This window comes from Fusarium tjaetaba (assembly GCF_013396195.1).
Source record: "Fusarium tjaetaba strain NRRL 66243 chromosome Unknown NRRL66243_c0000048, whole genome shotgun sequence".
NCBI classification, from domain to species: Eukaryota; Fungi; Ascomycota; class Sordariomycetes; order Hypocreales; family Nectriaceae; genus Fusarium; species Fusarium tjaetaba.
This window is the reverse complement of record NW_023501244.1, coordinates 1-24,730: the sequence shown is the minus strand read 5'-3', so window position 1 is coordinate 24,730 and position 24,730 is coordinate 1. Positions and strand designations below refer to the sequence as shown.

Sequence of the window (24,730 nt, the reverse complement as noted above, 5' to 3'; positions counted from 1 at the left end):
GGCCTCCCCATTTCCCCGTCTGGCTTGCAGTATACAGGAGAGCCTGAAGTCAGGATAAATTGAAAGACTGTTAATATCAACCCTGTCAGGTTTCATGTAAATCAAGCTGATGGTTCAGTAGTTGAACCGGAGTTGTATTTTGATCTATTTCAGTGAATGTCTTGCTGGGTCGAACAATGGTGTGTTTGCCAACACAACCACGCATGTGACATTCGTTCAAAGGCCCATTCATCAGAAAACAGAACAGATCGTTACAGAAGGTGAAAGGTCAACCAAATGACTTGCATGTGAATTTCTGGTATCTGTAGAGTAAAGTAGACGAGTCTTTTCAAAATAGGGGTCACAACTACCCTGAACCAGAAGCCACACTCACCTCAGCCACACATAGCGCCACATGCCAACTCGGATGTCCCTGGACCCAGGGGACAACGGCTCTCAACACTTCAACTTACAAGGACCTGTGCGGTGCCGTCATGTGGTCAAGGTGACCTTTATTCCCTAGTTATAGTCGCCGGGAGATGACTCCAATATCGTCATGGATTTCGTGAGTATCCCATCATCATCTGCTACTACATCCATGACATCCAACTAATTGCTCTCCGTGCAGTGGTCGCGCTTATTGAGCCCTCTCTCGTCTGGGGGCACCCGCAAGGACCTGGGACATGATCCTGCGAAACGACTTCACCGGTTCGAAAAACAATACAGCCTCTTACTCGTGAGGACCAGCGAAGTCAGCCCATGCCTGCGACAAGCACTAACCAGAGTAGTCTGCTTGGAGAGCATCATCCAACCTATCTCGAGACAGCGACGCCGCCGAAACCCTCGAAATCCGCCTTCAGGAACTCACCAATATCCTAAGCGACGAGAGCCGAAGGCCGTTACCGCATCCATGTATTCAATACTGCTCGCTCAAGCAAATCTACGTACCCATTGGAAAGATCGCTACGACTTCGTACAATGAGTGGATCATTAAGGAGGCCGTCCTCTTCTTTGCGACCCTTATCGAGAGTGAGGAGGAAGCGTTTGTTGAGAATCAGACCTTTTCCGCCAGCCTGACGAACCTTCTGGTGCGAATCACTGGCATCAACAGCGTGCGCCTGGGCCTAGATACCGAGTCGCGAGTCGTCGAGCTAGCATTTAACATCACAACCAAGATTCGGCTGGACCCGAGTATTCTACCAGCATGGTTCAAGACACACCGCGGCGTGGCGCTTCAGAACAGGGAGAAAGATGAGAATGCCCGGGATGCGTTCGTTGGACGGACACAAAAGGCCGACTTCCCACTCTTTTATATCCTCATGGACTATATCCATCATGAGGGCAAGGTGGGAGACTTTGCGCGAACGGGACTGCTGTACATCATCGAAGCTGCGTCGAGTTCAGGACCGCTGGAACAATGGATTGTTGAAAGTGACCTATCAACTTTGATGGCAACAGGTCTTGGCGCTTTGTACAGCCAGCTCAGTCGCAAACTGGTCGTTGACCATCTTCCTCATAACCTACCCCCTATCCTCGCCTTCTCCGACTACGAGCATCCTACATCCAACTACGAAGTCATCAGCTCATGCTCGCCCGAGTTTCAGTCTCACCTTGAAACCTTCTTATCTCACCTATTGTTCTGGCAAGACGTCTTGAACCACTGTCGGTCTGTAGAGGTCAAGTCGACTCTCCTGGAGCATTTCCAAGTTATTTTCCTACAACAGTTATTGTAAGTCCCCAGCGACTCTCACCCCGAACTATGCTAACAGGTTAGATACCCCTCACTGCTTGAGTCTTCTGATATCGACGGAGGCTCTTCTGTGGCTGTTTTGACTTATCTTCGCCGTATCCTGGAATCACTCGACCACCCTGACATGATCAACCTCATCCTTCACTACCTCCTCGCACTCCCTGATAACATCGCTTCTGCCCGTCCTGGCTCAAGCTCGTCTGCCAGTAAGGCTCGCAAGAGAAAGTCGATGGACCTAGCCACGATGCTGGCAGAAAGGGCAGAACCCGCTGCTACGCCCCTACTCTTCAACCTGGTTGATCTCGTTCTCGCATGCTTGAGATCACGGAATCAACAAACAATTCATGTCACCTTACAACTGGTGTCAGCTATTCTCAAGAGGCACCACCGATACGCTATCGTCACTCTCCTAAGAACGGATAATGTTCCTATTCAGAATGCCACAAGAACAGTAGGCGCTCAAGAGCAAGAAGTCGAATTTATCATGTCGTTGGCGGGAACAATAGGAGGTGAAGATGACTTTGATGAGGTCTATCAGCTTGTCCTTCGTGATACTATGTCTAGGCTTGAAGCACATCCTTGCTCTCTCAAGCTCGTCGCGCCTAGGGCATCTACGAGTAATCAGAGGCTGCCCGACAGTCTTCCCGGAGCGCCCAAAGAAGTTGCAGATCACACCCTCCGACCTGATGACCCTCTTCTCAACTCACTACTGGATCTCCTGGAGACGTTCTTTGTGAATCAGGTCGAGACGAATTTGTCCGTCACTGAGACACTTGTTGACCTGGCGGTCTGCGGTTTTATGAAGATCGAAGGATGGTTGACACGAAGTCCAAGCACTTATATATACGATGAGGCCGAGAAGACGAGACGTAAGTCTACAGAGGACGAAGATGCAGAGAGCGAAGACGATGAAGATTTTGAGGATCTGCCATCCCCAACCCCAGAACAGAAACAGCTGCAAGCTATGGAACAATGTCGCCAACGGCCGCAATGGTCTCAGGCGTCTTTACCACGTGTTTTCAACGTTCTCAGGAGACTGGAAGAACAGGTTGCTGCCTACAGAAGGAGTATTCCCCGATTTGACGAGTTGGTACAACAACGGCGTGACGCCTTCAGGACCGCGGATGCAATGTTACACCACGCGGGTCCTACACCCAGGCCGACCCCCATCAGCGAAGATCCTCCCGATCGACCAAGCTTTGAAGAGGTATCGCGCAACGCATCACCCTCCCGACCGTCGGCACTGGAAGGACTAGCGCATCGTCTCTTGTCCGAGTTGGGAACGCCGAGCCGTGCCAGCAGCCCGCGAGGACGCAAAGAGCTGGGTCGTAGCTCTGGAAGTGGCAACGCGACACCTGGCAAGTCTGTGCTTAGTTCCAAGGAAGCGTCTCAAAGTAGGGGGCGAGGCACTCCTGGACGTAGCCATTCCCCACCAAGAACGCTCGAGACTATCGATTCGGCGCAGAAGGCCAGGGAAGAAGTGCTTGCTCGACAGATGGCAGAATTTGCAGCCATGGACCAGACTATCCTCTCTAAGAAGGTGGGATTGCCAGATGTCAAGGTTGAGCCTATTCCTCTCAAATTTGACAAGAAGCCAATGCCTGAACCTGTAGAGAATGAAGCGACAGCGGAGGAGGAACATGCTGAGCAGGCTCTCTCTGAAGCCGATGATGACCAGTTCGAGGATACTGTGACTGATCTTACTGAGCAATTACCTGTGGAGGCGAAGGATGAGGATGATGCGAAGACGGAGGATACGGAGACTGATCTTTCTGACGCCGAGACTGCGCCTGAAATTGCCGAACCGATGGAACCGGTCGAGTCCGAGGTTGAGGGTGCCACATCTGCTGATGCTGAAGAAGGTGAACCCGCGAAGGAAGTGGAAGCCAAGGAACTCGAGACTAAGGACCCCAAAGTCGATGAATCTGAGCCTAGTGAGTCTGAGTTTCACGACCCCGAGACCAAGGAAGACGAACCGGAGGAGCCCAAGATTGCGACACCTCAACGAGAGACTCGAAATATGGATACACCAGAGCCCGAAACTCCTCAACCTAGAGAAGCAAGGGAGAACACAACAACCGTTTCAGTGTCGCACGTCGTCACCAATGTTATCATCCTACAATCATTCCTTTTTGAGCTGGCTGCCCTTATTCAAGTCAGAGCAGGTCTATTTGATGAGGTGCGGTTCGTATAGCGTGGGAATTTGGACGCGAGGTGCATTTGATCGAAAGAACTTTCTTACGAGTCATGAGAGATGGCATGGGCTTTACTTATAGATGGGAGAGGGACTATTCTTATATTATAGATACCATGATCGCAGCTTTGTGTCTGGTCAAACGTGACATTTGGGGGGGTTGTGGATCGTAACTTCGTGTATTCATGTGAACCCAACGCCGGCTATATGTATATATCTATGCAATGTAATCATTAATTTCATGTCATCGTTTCGTCCCATTCTATCCATCGTCTTATGACACCGTCGACAGCTTTGATTCCTTCTCTCGTGGCCTCCACCTCGAACCACTCGCGATGCTCTCTCCCACAAGCATCGCATTTCTCGGCGTCTTTCTTGAGACCCATGCCCGCTAGTTCGATGTGAACTAAGCGCTCAACTCTGTGCACATGTTGTGTCATATGGGGAACCACACCAGAAGACTCCTGCGATCCAGGGAGATAAGGGTAGTATCGCAGAATCTCAACCTCATGACCACACTGGCGCTGCCATTGGTTCAGACGACGCTGAACATTTGCTGCGCGACCGATTTTAAGAAGCATGGTGTTCTTTGACGTTGATGGGTCAGCGGCCGCGAAGCTTGAAACAGCGTTACTAGCACTTCGAGATCGCGGCGCTCGATTCGGTGAAGGTGGGGAGAGAAGCGAGCGCGCTGCATCAACTGGAGCGGCGGACGATTGGGATGTAGGTGTGAGCCAGAACATGTATATGAAACCAGGTTCCTCCGAAGCGCCAAAGGGACGAGCTAGTTCAGACATAAGCGCGGAGGCGGTCTGGGTGTCTACAGAGTCGGGAATGAAGTCCTTGATCTGTGCTGTCTGCGAGCCAATGGATTTGCGCGAGCGTCGAGAGTTTTTGGCGGAAGAGTTGTTTTGCGATGCGGTGAGATGTTGTTTTGACGTGCGCTTTGGTGGTACCGAAGCTGATGTCTTCTGGACTGGACGAGGTTGAGGGCGTGAAGGCTGGGATTCCTGGACATCTTGGAGAGGCACTGAGAAGCAGCAACACAGAAGAGACTGCTTCGGCTGCGGTTTCGGTCTCGGCGCGCTCTGTTTTCGCCCCGCTGTATCCCTTCTATATTTCTTCTTCTCCTGCAGGTCCACCAATCCCAATCTATCCGCAAGCGTATCCAAACTCGTTCGTCCCTCCAAGATCGGCGTCGAAGTAGCTCTAGGTCCGGGACTCGAATGCGCCGACATGTTCGCCTGCTCCCGATGCTGCCAGCAGTAGAGACTCTCATCACGAGGGTCGGGGGTAACAGGTCTTCCGCGCTTGTCGGTCTTGGGCGCCGTCTGTTGAACGGCGCGACGGCACGGGCGGCCATTGGAGGTTAAACCACGACATGTTCCGTTTACGGCTTTTGAGTCGGAGCGGTTGAGGTAGGACTCGGGGGTGTTTGCGACAAAGGGCATTATATTGTTAAAAAGGCGGTGGGTAGGAATAAAGGGAACAAAGAAGGTCTGTTGGCTTGCTTATGGGCGATGTATTTAAACGAGAGAGGGAATTGGGCCGTGAAACAGGGAAGGGAGGACCCTGATCAGGAGTTGGAAAATGAACTGGGGTTTCTTGTTTTTGGAGTCCATCTTGGCTTGGCTGAAGTCCAGTCCATGGTTGATATTAGACTATTAGTGGTTGGTGAGCGAGGCTGACATGACGGTGATGGGGAAGGGAGTGGGTGAGGTTGATGTGGCTGTGCGTGGCTGTGTCGCAGGCGTCAGTCGCTCGAATGAGGCAGCCTTTCGAGGCTAAACATTATGATGTGAAGATATTGGAGTCATTCTCGGATGAATATTTCGTATGATGTCTTGGTAGGGGTGATTTGGTGTAGACGATGGTGATGTGTGGTGTTGTGGTTGTGGTGTAGCTATCCATGCCAATCAATGCCTGTTCAAGCTGGGTGAGGCAACGGCCTTATATCCGTCATTGAACCCATGATTGAACAGGGACAAATGGTCATATGGTCTGAGTTATCAATGAACTTCAGGACCTTGGCAATTGCAGAGGCCTTGAGCATACTGGTGTGAAGCTGGTCAGGCATCTCGCTGCGGATGTGAAGGGGCGTTGATACTCCGTAGAGACAGAAGCGCTCTGAACGGAACGACAAGCTGCGAATGCGCAATAAGCGAAAATCGAAATTTCACCGTCCCATGAGGGCCCGGGAAGACTTGATGAGGGAGAATGATATATATTATGGCTTGAGAGATAAAACTCCATGTCGCCAACCCCTCCTTGATTTCATGTCTGAACCTAAATTGCCCATCGCTAGGCTGTGTTAGGCTGTCCCTCATTTGCATGAATAGTAACCTGATACCAACTCCAAATCAAAAAGGGAACCCTGATGAAAACGACGCCAAGAATGGTGATGATTAAAAAAAGTGAGCCAATCCGCAGTGTTTCTTGTGCTCCCCGCCCAGAGCGCAACTCCTCAACCTTGATGGCCTTAGACCTCCATCCACAGGCCAAAGAGGTTCTTCACTATAGCGATGGTGACGGCGATGAAGGACAAGAAGTCTCGTCAGGTGCTGCCTGGCTCATGAAATTGAAGCCCACGATGCCTTCAGCAACGATCTTGTCTCCAGAAGCCAGCCTTGAATACACTGAAACACGTCTTCCTATGATTCCATCACCCCCAACCTCAAGTGATAACGGCCCTTGGAGCGGCAACTCAACATACTCGGGAGATGTCGTGGTCGTTTGGAGAGAAAACTGGCGGAAGAGTCCGCATTCGTTGGCGTTTCTTGTCAAATCACCACTAGAACTTTCAGATGTTAACTCTGAACTGTGAAGAAGCAGAAGTATGAGACTCACTGAATAACAACGTATAAGTCGCAGAAGCTCTTCATACTGCACTCTTCACTTGGAGTGAGTCTTGCATGTGTTGCTCTCGAGCTCGAAGGACTTCCGGGAGTGTGAAAAGCGAGATCACCGCAGATATTGGATGAGATGGAGTTGATGGGAGGAGTGAGAGCGGCGAGAGCGCCGCCTCGAGGTCTGTTTGTGAATTCTGGGCCGCACATGGTGATGTCGATGGCTTAGACTCGAGAGTGTAAATGCACAGTCGGAACTTGGTGACGAGCAGATATCAAATGACCAAGAAAGGAACATAAAATGGAGAGAGAAGTTCATCAAGAATAAATAAATATCACTACCTATTACAAGATATACTCACTACTAGCTGGTAGTCTGAAACTCGCCGTATCTCTCTCGAAGTCTCTCAAACAAGTCCAAGCCATACACAAGAACCAATCACCGCGTCGTAAGCCCTAGTGTCGTTCCCAATTGGGCAACCTTTATAGGCGACAAGGTTCTGAGGCGTTAGCGAGTATGAGCAAGTTTGCGCAATAATTAGTGCGACTCTCCCGTCTTCTCCATCAACAACACACCAAAGCAAAGCAGACCCGACACCTTGATGAACTCGAGCCCCCGGAATACGTACCAACCCGTGGAAGCACGCAACAATAAGATATTATTAATTGTTAGCTCTGACGCAATCGCTCTTCGTCATGTTCTTCTCTAGGATCCCGCTTCTACCCCTCTTCTTCTTCTTTGTCTCAACTTCCTCCTCGTCGCCGTCTGAACCTAACTCTGCTTCTGATCAAAATCAAGCTTATACTGCTCTCCCTGATAACGTTCAGTCTTTCTCCGCAATGTCTGTTGGTACTTACTCTCTTCCGGCGTTGCCGTACGCCTACGATGTGAGTTTCCCCGCCGTGACATCTACCATGAAAGAATGAGAGAGTTGACCATGACAAAAGGCCCTTGAGCCCAGCATCTCTGCTCAAATCATGGAACTTCACCACAGCAAGCATCACCAAGCCTACGTGACAAACCTCAACGCTGCGCTGAAGAACTACGCAACCGCTACTTCAACCAACGACATCGCCGGCCAGATCGCTCTGCAATCAGCCATCAAGTTCAACGGCGGCGGTCACATCAACCACTCTCTCTTCTGGGAGAATCTTAGCCCTTCTAGCTCTTCTGACGCCAAGCCTGAGAGTGCTCCTACACTGAGCGCTGAGATCTCAAAGACGTGGGGTAGCATTCAGGCGTTCCAGGAGGCGTTCAAGAAGACACTTCTGGGACTGCAGGGTAGTGGTTGGGGATGGCTTGTTAAGGATACGCATGGTCTTCGTATTGTCACGACGAAGGATCAGGATCCTGTTGTTGGAGGAGAGGTTCCTGTTTTTGGTGTTGATATGTGGGAGCATGCCTACTACCTCCAGGTACGATTTACCCCAAAGACTTCAAGGAAACGACTAACGTTGTGATAGTACCTCAATGGCAAGGCTGCTTACGTTGACAACATCTGGAACGTCATCAACTGGAAGACTGCCGAGGCTCGATTCACCGGCAGCCGTGAGGATGCCTTCAAAGTCCTCCGTGCCTCTATCTAACCAACGATGATATCACGAAGAGCACAAAGCTATTGCGATCAACATGCTCATCCCATCAATTTAGCACAAACAATGATTTAAAAAAACACTCAATCTCAAGCTTTCCCCTCAACATGCAGTGAAACCTCAAACACCATGGCAACGTGCTCTACTCGTGACACTCAGTCTCGGGTGGCTACCCATGCGTCTGACTCGTGCAGCAGGACGCCGTGTATTGTCTATTCTGACCGCCAAAGCCCGTTTTCTTGAGCCCGTTGCGTTCTGTGCAATTTCACCAAAGGAATATGCAGCCTCCCGTACGCATGCATGCCTATCTACGCCACATATCTAAAAGTACACATACACCAAACGAAAAGCGGTCTGAGGCAGCCTGTCGTGAAATCACCCTGACACCATGAATGCAAGTTACAATGCCGCTGTATCTCGGTACAAGCTTTTCTTGTGTATTTCCGGATCTGTTTTGTTCAGCTGTAAATATGAAGCTTGTGTCGTGTCTGTGCTACAGCATCCACGCATGGGTGAGCTTCACGATCCCGCACGATCGGAACTTGAAATCGATTCGTATGAAGAACTTTTGCAGAAAGATGGCAAATTCTTGTATTATACGTTGTCGCCGGATGTGACAGTGAGACGTTATACTGACTCACCCCCTTCACTCTGCCCAACTCACATAATCCCAAATCTATCCGCCACTTTTGACCACCTCACGGGAAGCAAAAACGGGCTGAAGCATCGGAGACCGTAACGACTCCCGTCGCCACGGTACGAGACGTTGAGCAAACAAACAAACAAGAACATCCAACATAATGGCATTGCCGGAACCCGAAGTCAGTCCGCCAACGGGACGGGTAGAATAATCTCCTAGACGGCTAGACGAAACATACAGCGCGGATAGACACATCTCCTTAATAATAGCATCGCGGTCTTTCCGGTACCACGGCATGGATGCAGCATCAGGGGGGTTGGTTGGTTAGGTAAACTCGTGCGAGGCCTCAATGAGAGGTATAAAGAGTCGAGATGAAGCAAGACTTTGAGGAGAGAAAGAGAAAAATCCTCAGAGTGAGACCACTGGAAATTATCTGGCGCTTCTTTTGTCATTCGTTTAACTCATTTACCATATTCTCAATACAGTCGCTTCTGGAATCTTCGCTTTTCCGAACAATGTCTTTTCTCGCTCGCCTCACCCTCGTGGTGCTCTGGTAAGTGGTGTTGTTTCTTGTTGTCTCTCGGCTGGGATGGATGGATGCTGACTAGTACAGGGCACTGGCTGTTTGTGCACAGGAGACTGTGACTGTGACAGAGACATCTACCGTCACTAGCTGTCCCTCCGCTGGCTTGAGGTTCTATCCTCGAGCTGAAGCTACTGTCACAGAATGTGCTCTCTCCTGCTACACTACCGTCTCTCAGTGTACTTCTACCCAGTACCTTGGCACTTCATCTGGTATTGAACTTCCGACTGGTTCTTCGGTTATCCTGTCTGAGTCTGAGACTCTCACCAACGTCATCTCCCTCCCTACTGTTTCTATCCCTTCTACAAGCATCTTCGCCAACACTTCTGCTTCCTACACTTCTATCCTCGAGACTTCCAGTGTCGTCTCCCAGCCTGAGGTCTCTATCGGTTCAAGTGCTCTCGCTGGAGGGACGTCGTCCGGGCTGAACTCTACCGTGTATGGATACTCAACTAGCACTGCCACTCTGGAGGTGACTTCCGAGGTCGTTAGCAACCTGGAGACTATGCCTACTTTTGTCCCGAGTGTGGACTCTTCGGCTCTTGCATCTGACACTACTCAGTTCCCGCAAGTTGAAGAGTCTACGACACTCTCTGAGGGCACGACTGAACAGATTTCTGAGTCTGCTCCCTCCGAGACAGGGTCGGTTGCAACTGAGGGCTTGAGCACGGAGACTTACATCTCTCAACAGGGCAGCTCTACCCTCTCTGAAGACACTGGCGTTTCTACTATCCCTGAAGGAGTCTCTACAACAACTCTCAAGTCGGTTATAACCAGTCAGGTCACACTCACGGAGAGTATCTCGACTGTTTACACTGGCTCTGCTGAGGCCTCCACATCTGAGGAGGTCACTGAGATCATCGACACAACCTCTCAAGCTGGCGGTGGCAGTACTGAGACTGGACAGAGCCCTGCTTCAACCGAGGATGTCAGCTCCGAGGCTACTATTCCAACTGCCGCCTCCACAGCCGCTGGAGTCACAACTGAAGCTGAGATTTCCACCACTACACCATGCACCTCAACCAAGCACACTCACATCTACGACAACACCACCATCATCCACAGCACAGCCGATGCCAGCGTTGACTCTTCTGCTTTGGCTGGAGCTTTCACCTCGGCGTCTTCTCTCGAATCTGAGTACACCTCTGCCACATCCGAGGTGATCGAGCAGACTACAGCTCCTGGTGCCGAGACATCAGAGGGTCAAGCTGGAGTGTCAACTTCTGTATACCTCGAGAGCACAACCGAGACAGCTGTTGGAGTCCAAACTACTCTTCCTACTGAGTTCATCCCTATCGAGTCCACCGCTGCTCAAACAGACTCAGAGATCGCCACTCCCACTCAACCCATAGAAACACCAGTACCTTCTGCAGAGTCAACCGGACCTCAAGGCTATGACTTCGGACCCAGCTCCAACGACGGCTGGCCCTCCGCTTCTTTCGCCTCCAGCGCAGACGCAGCTACTGGCTTCACCACTCTCCTTACTACAAGCAAGGTCACAGAGGAGTCGTCTACCACTACTGGTGTCAAAGAACCCAAGTATGAGCCACCTGCTTACGAGCCTCCTTCGTACCGCGAGCCAGGTTCTGTTCGTAAGCGATGGGGTTTCTAATGGTGAGGGGATGTAATGGCATTTTATGCTTTCTTTTTCTTTCTTTCTTTTGAATGACTTGATGTCTTTCTATTTATTTGATTGGGGTTCTACTTTGATGGGATACTTACCTTGGTATTGGCATTTGATGGGGGTAGATAATTGATAGAAAATACAACGGGGTGGTTTTACAAGTGTTCCCCGATGTGAAAGATGTCTGTCAATGCAAGGAGCCCTTGCCGCGATGTATCATGAGCTATAGACTCCTATGATCCGTTAGAAGTACCCGATATGTCTACAGATGATGAACATCTATCTTGCGCCATGCATATTCACTCCAGCCCATCCAGTTCATCATCCCAAGACTCCTATTATCCCTACGCAACCTCCCAATCCATCGGTTCAACCATCCACTCCCACTCATCATCCGCCTGAGCCTCTCCCATACCCATATGCTCATCATCATCATCCCAATGCCTCTGCACCGTCTCCTGCATTCTCCCCGCCGCAATGCTATACCCAACCTCCAACCCTCCCAGGATCTGCCCAACAAGCCACGTCAAATCATACATCTTCAACGGCGGCGTTTCCTTGCCCTCAGTAACATCCTTCCACCGATTTCGAAGCTCTTTCGCCTTACGAAGTGCTTGGTTCACTTCCCCCCTCCCCAACGCTTCGTGGACCGGACAATCTGGCATTTCTAGCTCTGTGAGCACATTCTCGTGATATGTGTGATTTCCCGTCTTGTATAAAGTGCCGCGCGATACTGAAATACCGAAAACCATCAGAAGCAGAACAAGCGCTTGTTCGATCCATGCGTAAAACTCATGGAAGTCGACTTTAAAGTTCCGCTCCGCGTCTGTGACCAAGAACCCGAATTCCTCTGGATTTAACGCGCGGTGGTATGAAGTCTGTAAATCAATGTACTTCCACCGTAGACGATGGCAAGCCTGTTCGAAGCGGTGGAAAGCTTGTGTTGGGTTCAAGCGCGTAGTCGATGTTGTTATGGAAACTGGATTTCTTGGAGGGGTTGAGGATGGTGGGGGTCGTGAAGGCCGTGAAGGTTGTGAGGAGGCGCGTGTTAAAGGCTGTGAAGACGAGCGCGTTGAAGGAGCTGAGTTTGCGAGACGGGAGCGCCCGTTTATGGCCCAGATTGAGTCCTGAAGACCTGTTGGTGTTTTGGACATGTCGGATATCGGTATTGAATATATGATGCTGGATTGTGAGGGTGAGGAATAATCATGAGCGTTGGTGTCGATGAGTTCGAGATGCCACTTGAGCGTTTGTGAAGCAGATGAACGCAGAAGCGCACAATTGAAGTTTCCAATTGTTCACCAAGCCTCAATACAAGGCCTCGTTATCTCATACTCTCAGCCGGTGGAGGGCTACTCTCTCACTCGTTCCGTGAAGCCGAATGTCACAATGAAGCAAGGCACTAGCCCGTGAATTTCACAACCACCAACTCAATGCGTGCTTTTCAGTTGCGAGTTAGAATAACAAGCTTCTGGTTAGCTTTATGAACAATATTCCGTGGTGAATAAAGGAATGAATAAGATCCTGAATGAATGTGAAAGTGCAAGATCAAAGAGAACAACGCTCAACTTAATCCGTGGTTGACGGCATGGGATTCGTAGCTTCTGATTGGCCAATCTATCGGCGGTTAACGGTTGGCTGCACCAACAAACGCGCTGAAACACCAAAAAATCATCACCAACAGAAGTATACTTCTCATTAGCAATATCACTTACAATATCATCACCAACACGAAAGATACTTCTTGTTACTAGTCATCATAGATCCCTGTCGTAACCATATCTGTATTGATATATACAATCTCCACGTATCGACACAGCTAGCTCAACCAGCTTCCACTACCAATCCCATGTCCAGAAATCAATCAATTGCCTTGCTCGCCTAACAAACACATCATAAGCTGGCCTTGTACCAGTGTCAATAGGTCAGGCGACAGCACTCAATCATATATGCACCCCAACTCCCTGCCCTGGATGCTCTGTTCCAGACGCTATCCCGATGACCCAACTCAAAAGCAACAAAATAAACACACAACTCCATTATTGACGCTCGACCTCCTTGTTCGTGATCGATAGTGGCCCTGCCTATGTAGAATCGCGAACCTTCTTGGTAGCCTTGGCTGTACCAATATGAGTGTTGTGCACCTACTCCTGTTAGCGTTGCTTTGACAAAATCTTGGAAGATGAGACATACCTTTGTTGCAAATCGAAGACTCGTCAATGTTTCCTTCAGATGCTGCTCAAGAGGCGACACCATGACGAACATGAGCGTCTTGCTGTTGCCGCCCAAACTGTACTGCAGCAAGTGTGTCAACTTGGAGTTGCGGTATGGAATGTGTCCTGAACCTCGACCAAGGGCCTCAATAACATCACCAAGACAGCTGAGACTCTTGTTGATGTTTTGTGTCTCCTTCATACGGTCGCCCTCGGCCTGTGAGTGCTTGAGACGCTCAGAACCAGCCAAGTCGACCAGGTTGAGCGTGCCCTCGCAGCGCTCCCCTGTAGCTGAGTTCTCTCCGATGAGCTTCAGGATGAAGATACTGTGAGAACGAGATGACCGCTCGTTGGCCTTGGTGGCCGCCACTGATCGGTTGTTCTGCGCTTCTTCAAGCATCGTCTCCACACTTGACGGGCTGTCGAGACGGACTGACGTGCAGTTTGTGATGGTTGTCTGCTTGCGAGCTTCGTCATGTCGAATCTCGAGTCTCTTTGCCGATCGCTCATTTGGCGTCAAGAGATCGTTGAGCTCCTCATTGTACACCTCGACGAATGAACCCTCCATTGTGTACTCCCAAGACTTCTCCTTGAGCTTGGTGATGGTGTCGTAGATCATGTGGGTGGCACGAGGGATCATACCATCGTTCGAGGACATGGTGTGTGTCTTTCCCGACCCAGTTTGACCATAACAGAAGATACAAACATTGTATCCATCAAGAGCGCTTTGAACAAGCTGAGAGATCTCGCCAAAGATCTCCTGGTTCTGAGTGCCAGGAACGAAAACGCGATCAAATTCGAAGGGGTAGTTCTTTCGTGTGATCTGTCCCAGACTGCTCTTCTCCTCAGGACCAGCCAGAACAATTTCCGCCGATGTCTTGTCATCGGGGAACAGCATCTTGGCCTCCTCGCCCTCACCATTGCCAAGTGCAGGTCGCACACGACACATGACTCGGATGTTGCCCTTGAGCTCCTGGTACTTGTTGAACAGCACTCGGCGTTCCGTCTCTTCCTTGATGAGTTTGTGCTGGGCCTCCTCTGCAATACGCAGAGCTTCTTGGAGACGTGCCTCCATGCTGGCAAAGGAGTCGGATTGTGCCTTGCTGTCGGATTCCAGAAATTCGACGTGCGATTTTAGTGAGTTAATTTTGGCCTCGAGGGTTGTGTTGGCTGCTGAAAGCTCGGCGATGTTCGTCTGGAGACTGTTCTTCAAGGTACGTTCTCGCTCGAGGTCTCCTCGAAGGCCTTCCACTTGAGAGTTGACTTCTTGAAGTTCTCGGTCTTTCTTCTGGATAGCCATTCCCATGTCTTGATGCTCATTGCCCATTCGAAGTCGTAGTTCCTGGATTTCGCGGTCCTTCTTCTGTCGCTCTTCGGCCAGCTCTTGATGGTACATTCTAGTCAAACTCTCGATCTTTTGCTCGTGGTCTTTCGTCTCTTGCTCTTTCAGTCGGTCCAGTTCCCTTCGAAGCTCGTCGACTGCTGTTCGGTGTTGCCTTGACATATCGTCGATCTTTTCTCGGTGCTTTCGTTCCAGGTCATCCACTTGTCGTTGGTATTCCCACTTCTGTTTCTCCATCTCATGTCGAATTTGGCGTCCCTCTTCCCTTGCTGCGTCAAGATCGGACTTGAGTGCATCGTTCCTCATGTCAAGTTTCTGTCTGTCACCTTCCAACTCTTGCACTGTGGTCTTCATTAGTAGCTGGACATCCCAACCCACGATACTACCTACCTCGCTTCTTGGCAAGTTCAAGAGCATCGTCTTGTCCCTTTCGTTCGCTCAGTGTAGTATTCACCATCTCCTTGAGCTCTTTGAATTGAGACTCCATATCAACTACTCGGCCATCGACGTCCCAGGCTACATATGATGTTAGATTAGAATCTTTGTTCAAAAATGACTTGCCAGGAGAGGTGTTCTTGACGGGGGAGGTGAATTGTTTGACTGGTGATAAAGATAAGGACTCTTCGAACTCATGGAGCTTCCTCTTGACTCTCTCGGCGGTCGGTGGCTTCAGAGGGACTGCCTAAGGCCGCTCTGATGAAGTCTGTCGGGAGGTTGAAGCTGACACGTTGCTCTGGTCATCTCTACCACGGCGCTTGCATGGAATATTGGAAATATGTGAGGTGGTGGAAGAATGTGATGACTGTCGTGTTAAAGGTCTAGAAATCGCTTGACTTCCAGGAGGGATTTCTTCATCAAGGCCCATTTCAAGGAATCTTGAAGTCAGAGAACTATCTCTAATGGTTGGCAATGTTGCGAAAGACTGTGAATTTCTAACTTTGTTGTAGGAAAGTGTGGTGACAGGTTGAGATGTATCTTGCGAGAGTGTCGTCGTACCATTGTTGGTTGGAGCTTCGTATCGGTCTTCTTCGCGGAGAGCATGGGCCGTACGCGGCCGAGGCGCTTGACTCTTGGATCGGGCATGGCCAGGACGTCCGTTGACGCCATTGACGCCGTTTGCTCCATTGATTCGCGATGTGGCTGTCGGAGCACCGTTTCGGGCGGCCTGGTTTCTGCTAAAGACATTTGAAGATGTGCCGTATCGTGACTGGGTGGCCGAGGGTTGCTTGAGCTGGGGAGAATTAGCAGCTGTCATGCGATCATGATGATCCAGCAGAAGCAAGCGCTCTGAAAGCGAGGGTACCAGGGACTTGTCTTACCCCAGAGGACATTCCAGCCAGGCTCTGAGGCCTCATATTTGATCTGATACCAGCCGCGGCGGGAACATGTGAGGTTGGCTTTGAAGGATATTCGAGAGCGCGATCAGAAAGAGGTTTGCGCTTCGGGTCAGATTGCGATGCTGCTTCAAGTCAGAGAAAACCACTATAGGTGATCGTTTTCCGTACCTGGCTGAGGAATCTCTCGCTTCAGATTCTTCAGAGCCGACAACGAACTTGCCGTCGACGCAATGCGGGCATTATGTTGCGATTCGCTCCATTCCGTGAGCCCAGCCCCTCCAGCCCCTATTGACATCGACATCGAGGGCGCCGGCAGTCGACTAATCTTGGAGCTCCTAAATGTCTACACCCAAGAATCATCAGCTTCTGAAACATGAGGGTCCCAAGTAAACAACGTACCGGATTCTCCTCCATGGTGAAAACAATGCGCCTAAGCACAGGGACCAGGATATGAAAAACAAGGAGCAGTGAAGCACCTGTATGAACTGCGGTAGCAGGAGGCGTTGCGAATATGCGAAGGATAAAAAAAGAGTAGCGTAGAAAGCAAAATGGTATCGGTACACGCTTGGTCTCTAGCTCATGGGGAGCTACGTGATATTATGGTTGGTTTCGTGAAGAGCCTGATGCGGGATAGCTCGGTTGGAGATTGGCGATTCGAAGCGTTTACTTGTTTATGTAAACACGTTGCCGGGGCAATGGGTCCGAGTCGCATTTGGAGATACCCCACCAGCCAATGAGCCGTGTTTAAGCACCAGTGGTAGGATAATTGTGCTTTACAAAATGCTACCCTTCTTAAGAATATTGTTTATGAATCACCAATGCTTTTGTGAAGCGGGCTCTTCTTCTTATCGCAGTGGCTGTAGCATTCTGGCACATACATCATGTTGCAGACAATGCCAAAAACGTTTCTAACGCTTCGCGCCAGGGCTTGAGTCTATTTAATTGTGTTCAGTGCCAATGGCTTTACCTCAGAAACAATTGGATGCACTGGCACTTTCAATGCCCCTTGACCTCAGACCTCAATAAGAAAGATAGTAACACCTTCACATTAAAAAAACTCAGTCTAAGAACTCAACCCTTGAGTTCTTGGTTACTCTGAAGCCTTGGTCCACCGAAACCGTGTAAGTAGAGAAATAGGCTCCCAATGGAACTACTTTCAAAGATGCCCGTACAAACAGGTCATTCACGATGTAATTGGCAGAGAGCTTTTGACATTGATTCTGTGTCATTAGCTTGTAGTTTCCAGATCATGAAAGACATGACGGATAAGCCAAAAATGTCGGGTTCCGAACTTGTCGGAGCTTTGGAGGATGCTGCCAAGTCATCACTCCACTACAAATTCAAGCTTCTTCTGTTGCCAGTAATTTATCCTAGCCACCCACCATTTCTTTGTGAGAAATGGCATGGCAGTTTACGAAGATAGAAGTTGCAAGATGTTAAATAGATAATTAAATCATTAAATCCTCTTCTTGCACATCAATCTGTACAACAATAGGGTCTAAGCCATCTCCAACTCGCTGACTCAGCGCACTCGCGAAAGCAAACCAACCTACCGTGGGGGCCACATATTAACATTCACATTCACATGTCACCCTCGATCCATGACATGACGTTCAGTAGATGCGCTGTCGCAGAACCTGACCTCGCAACGCCGTCTTATTAGTCCCTGCTACGATATTCCGAATCGCCTTCATCACGCGTCGCTCGCAACGTAACTTAAAGAGATAGCTCCCAAGCTCTTCCATGTCTCGATAGCTTTCCTTTACCCCTCCGCTCGTCCTCTTTGTCCTTGTCTTACACACGATCACCAGCAAAATGGAAAAATACAGCCAATTCCGCGACAGAGGTAAATTTGTCGAAAGATCAATAATTTTCACATGCTAATCTTTCGTAGCAACGGGCATTGCGCCGTTTCTTCCCGTTTCGACGCCCGTATCAGCGCTCGCGACATTCTCACACGCTGCTCTTTTCCTCTTCCGCCTCCCGTTCTTCATCGCTTACTTCCTCGGCTACTTCCTCTTCTTCCACTTCCTCCCGCTGCCAGTTATCTTTCGAAAGGTCGCACTATGGGGGTTGATGGCCATACCGGGGATATGGTGGGTTGACCTTCAGCTCGACGGTGTCAAACGTGGCACACTCGCCGACCAACCCCGCGAGCGTTTCCCGCACCCTGGCTCAGTTATCGCTGCCAATTTTTCGAGCCCTATCGATGCTATCTACCTCGCTGCTATCTTCGACCCGATCTTTACCATTTCGTACCCCAATACCCGCAAGGTGCAGCGTGTGAGCTTGCTGGGTGCTGTTCTGGCAGCTCTCTCGCCTGTGCAGACTGGCCCCCCTAAAAATGCGAAACTCGTCGAGATCAAGGACCTTTTGGACATTAACCCGGGACAGGTCATTGCTGTTTTCCCCGAATGTGGTACCACCAATGGCAAGGCTATTCTGCCTTTCAGCCCTAGCATCCTTCAAACACCAGCCGACGTCCATATCTTCCCAGTCAGCATTCGATACACGCCCTCCGACATTACGACACCAGTACCTGGAAAGTGGTTCCGCTTCTTGTGGGATCTCCTCTCTCGACCTACGACATGCATTCGTGTGCGCATTGCTGAAGGCCAGATCAATACCTCTGCCGCAAAGACTAACGGTGTGACACCTTCATCGTCCGAGCTACGCAACCGCGGTGATGCTAGCTCCAGCGTTTCCCCAGACGAGCAACGTGTTCTCGATCGAGTAGGCGAGGCACTCGCCAGGCTAAGCCGCGTCAAGCGAGTTGGTCTTACAATGAAGGATAAGGCAGCCTTCGTGGACGCTTTGAGCGGAAAGAAATAAGTACTTGTGGAAGAGTTGGAAGATCTGTGGTTGATACGATCAGCAGGGTATGGCTTTGTTTGAAGTGAAGTTATATTTGGAGTTCGCATTGCAAGGAGCTATTGGAGGTCATTCTATTCAGTCGGCCTGATACCCACAATCATTCGTGGATTTGCGTTTTGTTCTTGTGGTTGGTCTTTTTCTGGTTGTGTCATGATATGCATTCTACGTTATAGCTTGTTAGGTAGACTTTGTCAGCCCAGAGCATTTTCACGTATTAGCGAGGAGGCACTTTGAAGGCATTAAGAACGAAAAAATATTGGGATATAAGTTCTGACCCAGAAAAATCTAAATTCGCCTTTTCCCACCCCATTAAACAGGAATTACATCGTTACATTTGACATATCTTTTGGCTTTCGTGAGCCTTTTTTAGTTCTTAAGGCCGCTGTCCGTGACACAGCCCTCACTGGCGTTTCTCACAAGCTGAGCGTACTTGCTCAGTGTACCCTTGGTGTATCGAGGAGCGGGAGCCTTCCAGGCCTTGCGACGTCGGGCAACCTCCTCCTCAGGGACGACAAGATCGATAGCACGAGTCTCGGCGTCGATGACGATAGTGTCACCGTCCTCAACGAGAGCGATGGGGCCACCCTCCATAGCCTCAGGGACAATGTGACCAATGATGAAACCGTGAGAACCACCAGAGAAACGTCCATCAGTGAGAAGAGCAACGTCCTTTCCGAGACCGGCACCCATGATAGCAGAAGAGGGCTTCAGCATCTCAGGCATACCGGGACCACCCTTGGGGCCGTCATATCGGATGATAACGACGGTCTTCTCACCCTTCTTGATCTCACCAGCCTCGAGACTGGCAATGAAATCGGGCTCAGAGTCGTAGACGCGAGCCTTACCCTCGAATCGGAGACCCTCCTTACCGGTGATCTTACCGACACAGCCGCCAGGGGCAAGAGAACCGCGGAGGATCTGGATGTGGCCAGTAGGCTTGATGGGGTTGCTCAGGGGTCGGATGATGGTCTGGTCCTCAGGGAAGTCGGGCATGTTCTCGACGTTCTGCTTCATGGTCTTACCAGTAACGGTGATGCCAGAGCCATCAATGATGCCCTCCTTGAGCAAGAACTTGAGAAGAGCGGGAGTACCGCCAATCTTGTGCATATCGGCCATGACCCACTTTCCGGAGGGCTTCAGGTCAGCAAGGAAGGGAGTGCGGTCGGAAACCTTCTGGAAGTCCTCAATGTCGAGCTTGATACCGACAGAGTCAGCAATGGCGATAAGGTGCAGGACGGCGTTGGTGCTGCCACCAAGAATGGTTGTGACGATCATGGCGTTCTCAAAGGCCTGGCGAGTCATGATGTCGCGAGGTCGAATGTCCTCCTTGAGAATGTTGCGAATAGCAGGTCCAACGCTCTCGCACTCAGCCTTCTTGCTAGGATCCTCAGCAGGGCTGCTGCTGCTACCGGGAAGAGTGAGACCAAGAGTCTCAAGGGCAGTGGCCATGGTGTTGGCAGTGTACATGCCACCACAGGCACCACCACCAGGGCAGGCATTTCGGATAATGTCGAATCGCTCCTCCTCGGTGATCTCACCGGTGATATATTGACCGTAGGCCTGGAAAGCGGAAACGATATCGATGGACTCGCCCTGCTTGGTGCAGCCGGGACGGATGGTGCCACCGTAGACCATGATACTGGGACGGTTCACACGGCCCATTGCAATGGCGACACCAGGCATGTTCTTGTCGCAACCAGGCAAGCTGATGTTTCCATCATACCACTGACCATTCATGACAGTCTCAATACTATCGGCGATAATCTCTCGACTCTGGAGCGAGTATCGCATACCAGTTGTACCCATGGAAATACCATCAGAGACACCAATGGTATTGAATCGGTAGGGAATAAGACCAGCCTTGGCGACGGACTCCTTGACGACGGCGGAGAGGTCCATGAGGTGCATGTTACAAGGGTTTCCCTCGTACCAGACGGACGAGATACCAACCTGAGCCTTGTTCATGTCATCCTCTGAGAGACCAGTGGCGTAGAGCATAGCCTGGGATGCGCCCTGGGCCTTGGGCTGGGTGATGTTGGCGGAGACCTTGTTGATCTTGTCATCGGCGCGGAGGGCAGAGGCGGAGAAGAAGCGGCTGTAGAGGAGTCAGGAATCAGGAGATAATTGAGCTTCCAATTGATTTGTTCGAGATGGGATAACTTACCCATTGCTCCTCGCAGAGAGGGGGAAAGCTCCCACAGCTCTAGACCTCAACAACGACCTAGAAAGCATAATGACGACTTTTCACGTGCGAAGGAGAAAAGAAGAAAAACCGTCAATTGAAGCTTCAACCACAAACTCAAATTGCGTATGGAAAAGAGTCCGACGCCTGAGTAAAAGCGGTGGGATGGAGTTTGTGGACTTTTTCAGGCTTGCGATGTCGGCTGTGGTTTTGTTTCCCAAAATTTAGGTTCCCTGTGATCTTCCCTGTGACTGGGAGAGGGGAGAAGTCCAGGGTGCGAAGAGCTCCCCGCATGACAATTGGAGTGTTTTAATTGGTTGGGTGACCTCATGGAGATGGTTCTTCGGGGGAGGTGCTTCAAGTCCGGAGGGAGGCTTAAGCGCTGGAGTCCACTTTGGATAGAGTTATCCACTGAACTCGTCTGATTGAAGCTACTGATGCAATGTAAGATCGTCCATGATGCCGAGGATCCGGCCTTTTTATGAGTCTCTATTCAAATACTTAGATGCTGTTTCTTATTGCATTCAGTCTGTCGATGTTGAGTAGAGAGTGCATGGTATTGTCATCTTGTCACCAACTGAGAGCGACACCGGCGGACCATACAGACCCCTGCTGTATCATTGAAGTGTTCATGTTCTGAATGTATCTACATAATTTCTATGACTTTGTACTCTTGTCTCTAATTCTATCAAGTCTCATTCGTATTCTAATAGCCATCAGTGCCAACTCGTGTAAACAGTCAACACACTCACCATGTCTTCGTCTAATTCTTCAATGTCCCATGCTAAGCAGTTGAACCTCTCATCATCAATATTCATCCATCCAAGGCCACCCACTCCAAATCATCCAGTGCCTTCTTCATCTTGTTCGAAATATCCTCAATAAACTCAAACTTGAAAACCTCATAGTGATGTCCCTCAATATCCACTACATCAGCAAAAAAGTTCTTGTCGTACATATCCCACCCCAGATTCCTCTCCTCACGGCTCCAGTCCACAAGGTCATTCCCGTCCGGCGAGGGCACGGCCTTCTTGGCCCGGAGGAGACTAATCCGGGGCCGACGTCCTGCCTCCCAGACCGGAGGTGTCCAAGCTTGAATCATACGGCGTGCATCAGCCATAGCTAGATCTGCCAGGATCTGGTTCTTGTTCTTTCCCTCCTTGGAGTCTTCGCTGGGCCTCTTGCGCTTTTCACTGGAGAACTTGTGAGGGTAGATTGTGTCGACCATGAGAATTCCGATGACGTCGATGTTGGAATCTTCAAGCTGCTTTGCGATTTCAAGACTCAAGTGGCCGCCCATGCTCCATCCGCCAAGAAGAAGTCGGATCTTTCCAGCTGCGTTGCGACGTCTAGGGAAGTCGGGCTTCTCGACGGTTTCTTTAATCCAGCCTGTGTAGAGACGGGCCATGTCGCTTAGACCGCCGTCAAAAGGCTCGCCACTGTGAAATTTGGGATTGTAGATGCCGTAGACTGGGCGACGGAGAGGTTCTAAGCAGTGGTATGAGAATGTGGTGCCGCCGCCATCATGGATGAGAAAGACCGGGACAGCTTCTCCAGTCTGCCAGTCCGCAGGCTGGACTATTTCAGGGTTCGTGTCCATGGTCGATTTCCAATGCTGATGCGATCCTCTGATTTGCAATTTTGTCGTGCTTAGTTCTTACTTGAGTTGTGTATGGTTGAGTTGTGTATGGTGAGTGAGAGTAAGAACTGGGCTGAGCGTGATCCTTATCTAGGAAGGTATGCTGAGATCAAATCCTGCAAACGATCAAATGCTGAACAATAATTCGCTCAAAAGAGAACAAAAGAGTATTCTTCAAGAATAAGTGCAAAGAACAAACGAATGTCTAACAGGTCCGATACACGGGTACCGAACAAATGATCACGCTGTGCTACCGAGTCTAACTCGTATCGGATCTTTGACCTTCGGAGTCTATCGGCGGCGGTGACACCTGGCGCCATCGGCAATTGCGGGGCTGGGCCGTGATTGAAGGCCGGCCTGACAAACATCATACAAACATCATACAAACAATACGCTTCATCTTATTGTTCATTCATGGTATCTTTCTATTTTACAATGCTTAGTCTTCTTTTCCCTCAATGGGCTCAACTTGAGGCGTCGCCAAGTATCCTTGCAGTCTCCAGAGAAGCAGATGCAAAGCTCTCATGCTCCCACTTCTAAAGTTCTTCAACACCAAAATCTCATGATCTCGGAATACTTGTGACTTCTCTCTCAGCCTCTCAAGCTCATCCTCTCCTAGTAAGTATCGTAGATCATGAACTGCCATCTTACTGCCGTAAGAAGCATCTTCTACATCAAGAGTCGCATAACTGCTCGTGTTCTCCATATCCTCCTTCGGAATATAAAGAATTGCTCCACCTCCTGAAATTCCCTTCGCCTCTTCCCAGCTAGCAACTGGCTTTATGAATTTGTGTGGCGCCCATAAGCCTTCCCTGCAAGAGCGTGTGATGAGTGTATCGACAGCCAGGCGTCGAAACATCCCAAGAAGTACATCGCCCATGTCTGTTCGGAAAATCTTTCGTTCGACATCATGTGGAAGGTATGCCATGCCTTGGTGGGAATTCATCTTTTTTTGATAACCCCTGCTACCCTTCTTTCCACTGACTCCTCCGATGATATCGATCAGGCTTTTGCGCGAGATAGTGTAGGCGACAATGCGAGCTCGTCGTTCTATCAGTCCTTCGTCTATTTCCACATCATCAACGCCCACTTCTGTGTTTGTCTCAGCTTCGGTGCCTGCATCTCCAGATGTTGCTTGGGTTGAGGTCGTTCTGGCTTCCGCTGATATGTCGCCTCTCGTCGAAGTGGCTTCTGTAGCCATTTTTTCGATTTCGTTTTGTACAAGCCCGATCTGTCTTCGCACCCTTTCAACCCCCTTCAGTATTGACTTTATGTCGTTAGAGTCTATTTCCACCTCTCGCTCTTCTCTTGTCGGCTTGACTCTCAAGAAAGAAAATGGACCTGGTGCCCACCAGTGGCTCTTCTCCTCAGGATCTGGATGCTCGACCAATTCGAAGTCCTGCAAGAAGTATCTAGGGAGGCAAGCGTTCGTATTCTTGCACCATCTTGTCGGACCCATCAATGCCTCCGCGTATGGGTTATTTGATAGCTTCTTCCGAAATTGTCCTGATATGGCCGTGGGCATCGCTTTCTTCGTACGTCGCCTCGCCTGCATGAACTTGTAGTCCATCACGGGGGATATAGGTAGTCTTCCAGCATCTGTGTCTACAGTCTTGTCTTCGGGATGGATTCTCGCTCGTTTGCCGCTCGCCATTTGATCAAGTTCCGATTCGATCTGGTTCAACAGGGCCGTTTTGCTCAATTCGGATTTGTCGTAGGAAAGCCATCGTCTTTGGCAAGTTATCGGTAACCTAGAGGTTCTGATATGGCCAGTGCAGACCTTTGTGTATCTCTTCATGGCGCTCGTGGTGTTATAACCAACTCATTGTCGACTTGTGATGCTTGTTTGTCGCAAGGCGTTCGAGGATGAACAGCTAAATTTCTCCTGGGGTCGGATTGTTATCGATAAGAACCACAGCTTCGTAAAGCTTCCC

The 24,730-nt window shown here is 50.1% G+C and overlaps 11 protein-coding genes across 11 annotated transcripts; 4 read left to right on the top strand and 7 right to left on the bottom strand.

Moving 5' to 3' along the window:
- Positions 1-535: 535 nt before the first annotated feature.
- On the top strand, positions 536-3,923 carry FTJAE_2514 (retinoic acid induced 16; the record flags this gene model as incomplete). Its single annotated transcript, XM_037348716.1, has 4 exons — positions 536-544; positions 608-715; positions 768-1,708; positions 1,754-3,923. The coding sequence occupies 4 exons, from the start codon at positions 536-538 to the stop codon at positions 3,921-3,923; spliced, it is 3,228 nt and encodes a 1,075-aa protein (XP_037210369.1).
- A 239-nt stretch (positions 3,924-4,162) lies between these two features.
- On the bottom strand, positions 4,163-5,374 carry FTJAE_2513 (uncharacterized protein; the record flags this gene model as incomplete). The annotated part of the gene is made up of 1 exon (XM_037348715.1): positions 4,163-5,374. The coding sequence occupies one exon, from the start codon at positions 5,372-5,374 to the stop codon at positions 4,163-4,165; it is 1,212 nt and encodes a 403-aa protein (XP_037210368.1).
- A 1,063-nt stretch (positions 5,375-6,437) lies between these two features.
- On the bottom strand, positions 6,438-6,979 carry FTJAE_2512 (uncharacterized protein; the record flags this gene model as incomplete). The annotated part of the gene is made up of 2 exons (XM_037348714.1): positions 6,438-6,714; positions 6,771-6,979. 2 exons carry the CDS (start codon positions 6,977-6,979, stop codon positions 6,438-6,440), a joined length of 486 nt encoding a protein of 161 aa, XP_037210367.1.
- A 486-nt stretch (positions 6,980-7,465) lies between these two features.
- FTJAE_2511 (superoxide dismutase Fe-Mn family) lies at positions 7,466-8,356 on the top strand (the record flags this gene model as incomplete). Its single annotated transcript, XM_037348713.1, has 3 exons — positions 7,466-7,657; positions 7,718-8,185; positions 8,234-8,356. The coding sequence occupies 3 exons, from the start codon at positions 7,466-7,468 to the stop codon at positions 8,354-8,356; spliced, it is 783 nt and encodes a 260-aa protein (XP_037210366.1).
- A 1,161-nt stretch (positions 8,357-9,517) lies between these two features.
- Positions 9,518-11,197, top strand: FTJAE_2510 (uncharacterized protein; the record flags this gene model as incomplete). The annotated part of the gene is made up of 2 exons (XM_037348712.1): positions 9,518-9,555; positions 9,616-11,197. The coding sequence occupies 2 exons, from the start codon at positions 9,518-9,520 to the stop codon at positions 11,195-11,197; spliced, it is 1,620 nt and encodes a 539-aa protein (XP_037210365.1).
- Positions 11,198-11,553: 356 nt separating this feature from the next.
- On the bottom strand, positions 11,554-12,363 carry FTJAE_2509 (uncharacterized protein; the record flags this gene model as incomplete). Its single annotated transcript, XM_037348710.1, has 1 exon — positions 11,554-12,363. One exon carries the CDS (start codon positions 12,361-12,363, stop codon positions 11,554-11,556), a length of 810 nt encoding a protein of 269 aa, XP_037210364.1.
- Positions 12,364-13,293: 930 nt separating this feature from the next.
- FTJAE_2508 (kinesin family member C1) lies at positions 13,294-16,515 on the bottom strand (the record flags this gene model as incomplete). Its single annotated transcript, XM_037348709.1, has 7 exons — positions 13,294-13,353; positions 13,403-15,105; positions 15,155-15,280; positions 15,761-15,995; positions 16,084-16,223; positions 16,270-16,444; positions 16,501-16,515. The coding sequence occupies 7 exons, from the start codon at positions 16,513-16,515 to the stop codon at positions 13,294-13,296; spliced, it is 2,454 nt and encodes an 817-aa protein (XP_037210363.1).
- Positions 16,516-17,916: 1,401 nt separating this feature from the next.
- Positions 17,917-18,933, top strand: FTJAE_2507 (acyltransferase vps66; the record flags this gene model as incomplete). The annotated part of the gene is made up of 2 exons (XM_037348708.1): positions 17,917-17,947; positions 17,996-18,933. 2 exons carry the CDS (start codon positions 17,917-17,919, stop codon positions 18,931-18,933), a joined length of 969 nt encoding a protein of 322 aa, XP_037210362.1.
- A 408-nt stretch (positions 18,934-19,341) lies between these two features.
- FTJAE_2506 (dihydroxy-acid dehydratase) lies at positions 19,342-21,207 on the bottom strand (the record flags this gene model as incomplete). The annotated part of the gene is made up of 2 exons (XM_037348707.1): positions 19,342-21,070; positions 21,140-21,207. 2 exons carry the CDS (start codon positions 21,205-21,207, stop codon positions 19,342-19,344), a joined length of 1,797 nt encoding a protein of 598 aa, XP_037210361.1.
- Positions 21,208-21,971: 764 nt separating this feature from the next.
- Positions 21,972-22,757, bottom strand: FTJAE_2505 (polyketide synthase; the record flags this gene model as incomplete). The annotated part of the gene is made up of 1 exon (XM_037348706.1): positions 21,972-22,757. The coding sequence occupies one exon, from the start codon at positions 22,755-22,757 to the stop codon at positions 21,972-21,974; it is 786 nt and encodes a 261-aa protein (XP_037210360.1).
- Positions 22,758-23,235: 478 nt separating this feature from the next.
- On the bottom strand, positions 23,236-24,594 carry FTJAE_2504 (uncharacterized protein; the record flags this gene model as incomplete). Its single annotated transcript, XM_037348705.1, has 1 exon — positions 23,236-24,594. The coding sequence occupies one exon, from the start codon at positions 24,592-24,594 to the stop codon at positions 23,236-23,238; it is 1,359 nt and encodes a 452-aa protein (XP_037210359.1).
- Between the last annotated feature and the right edge of the window lie 136 nt (positions 24,595-24,730).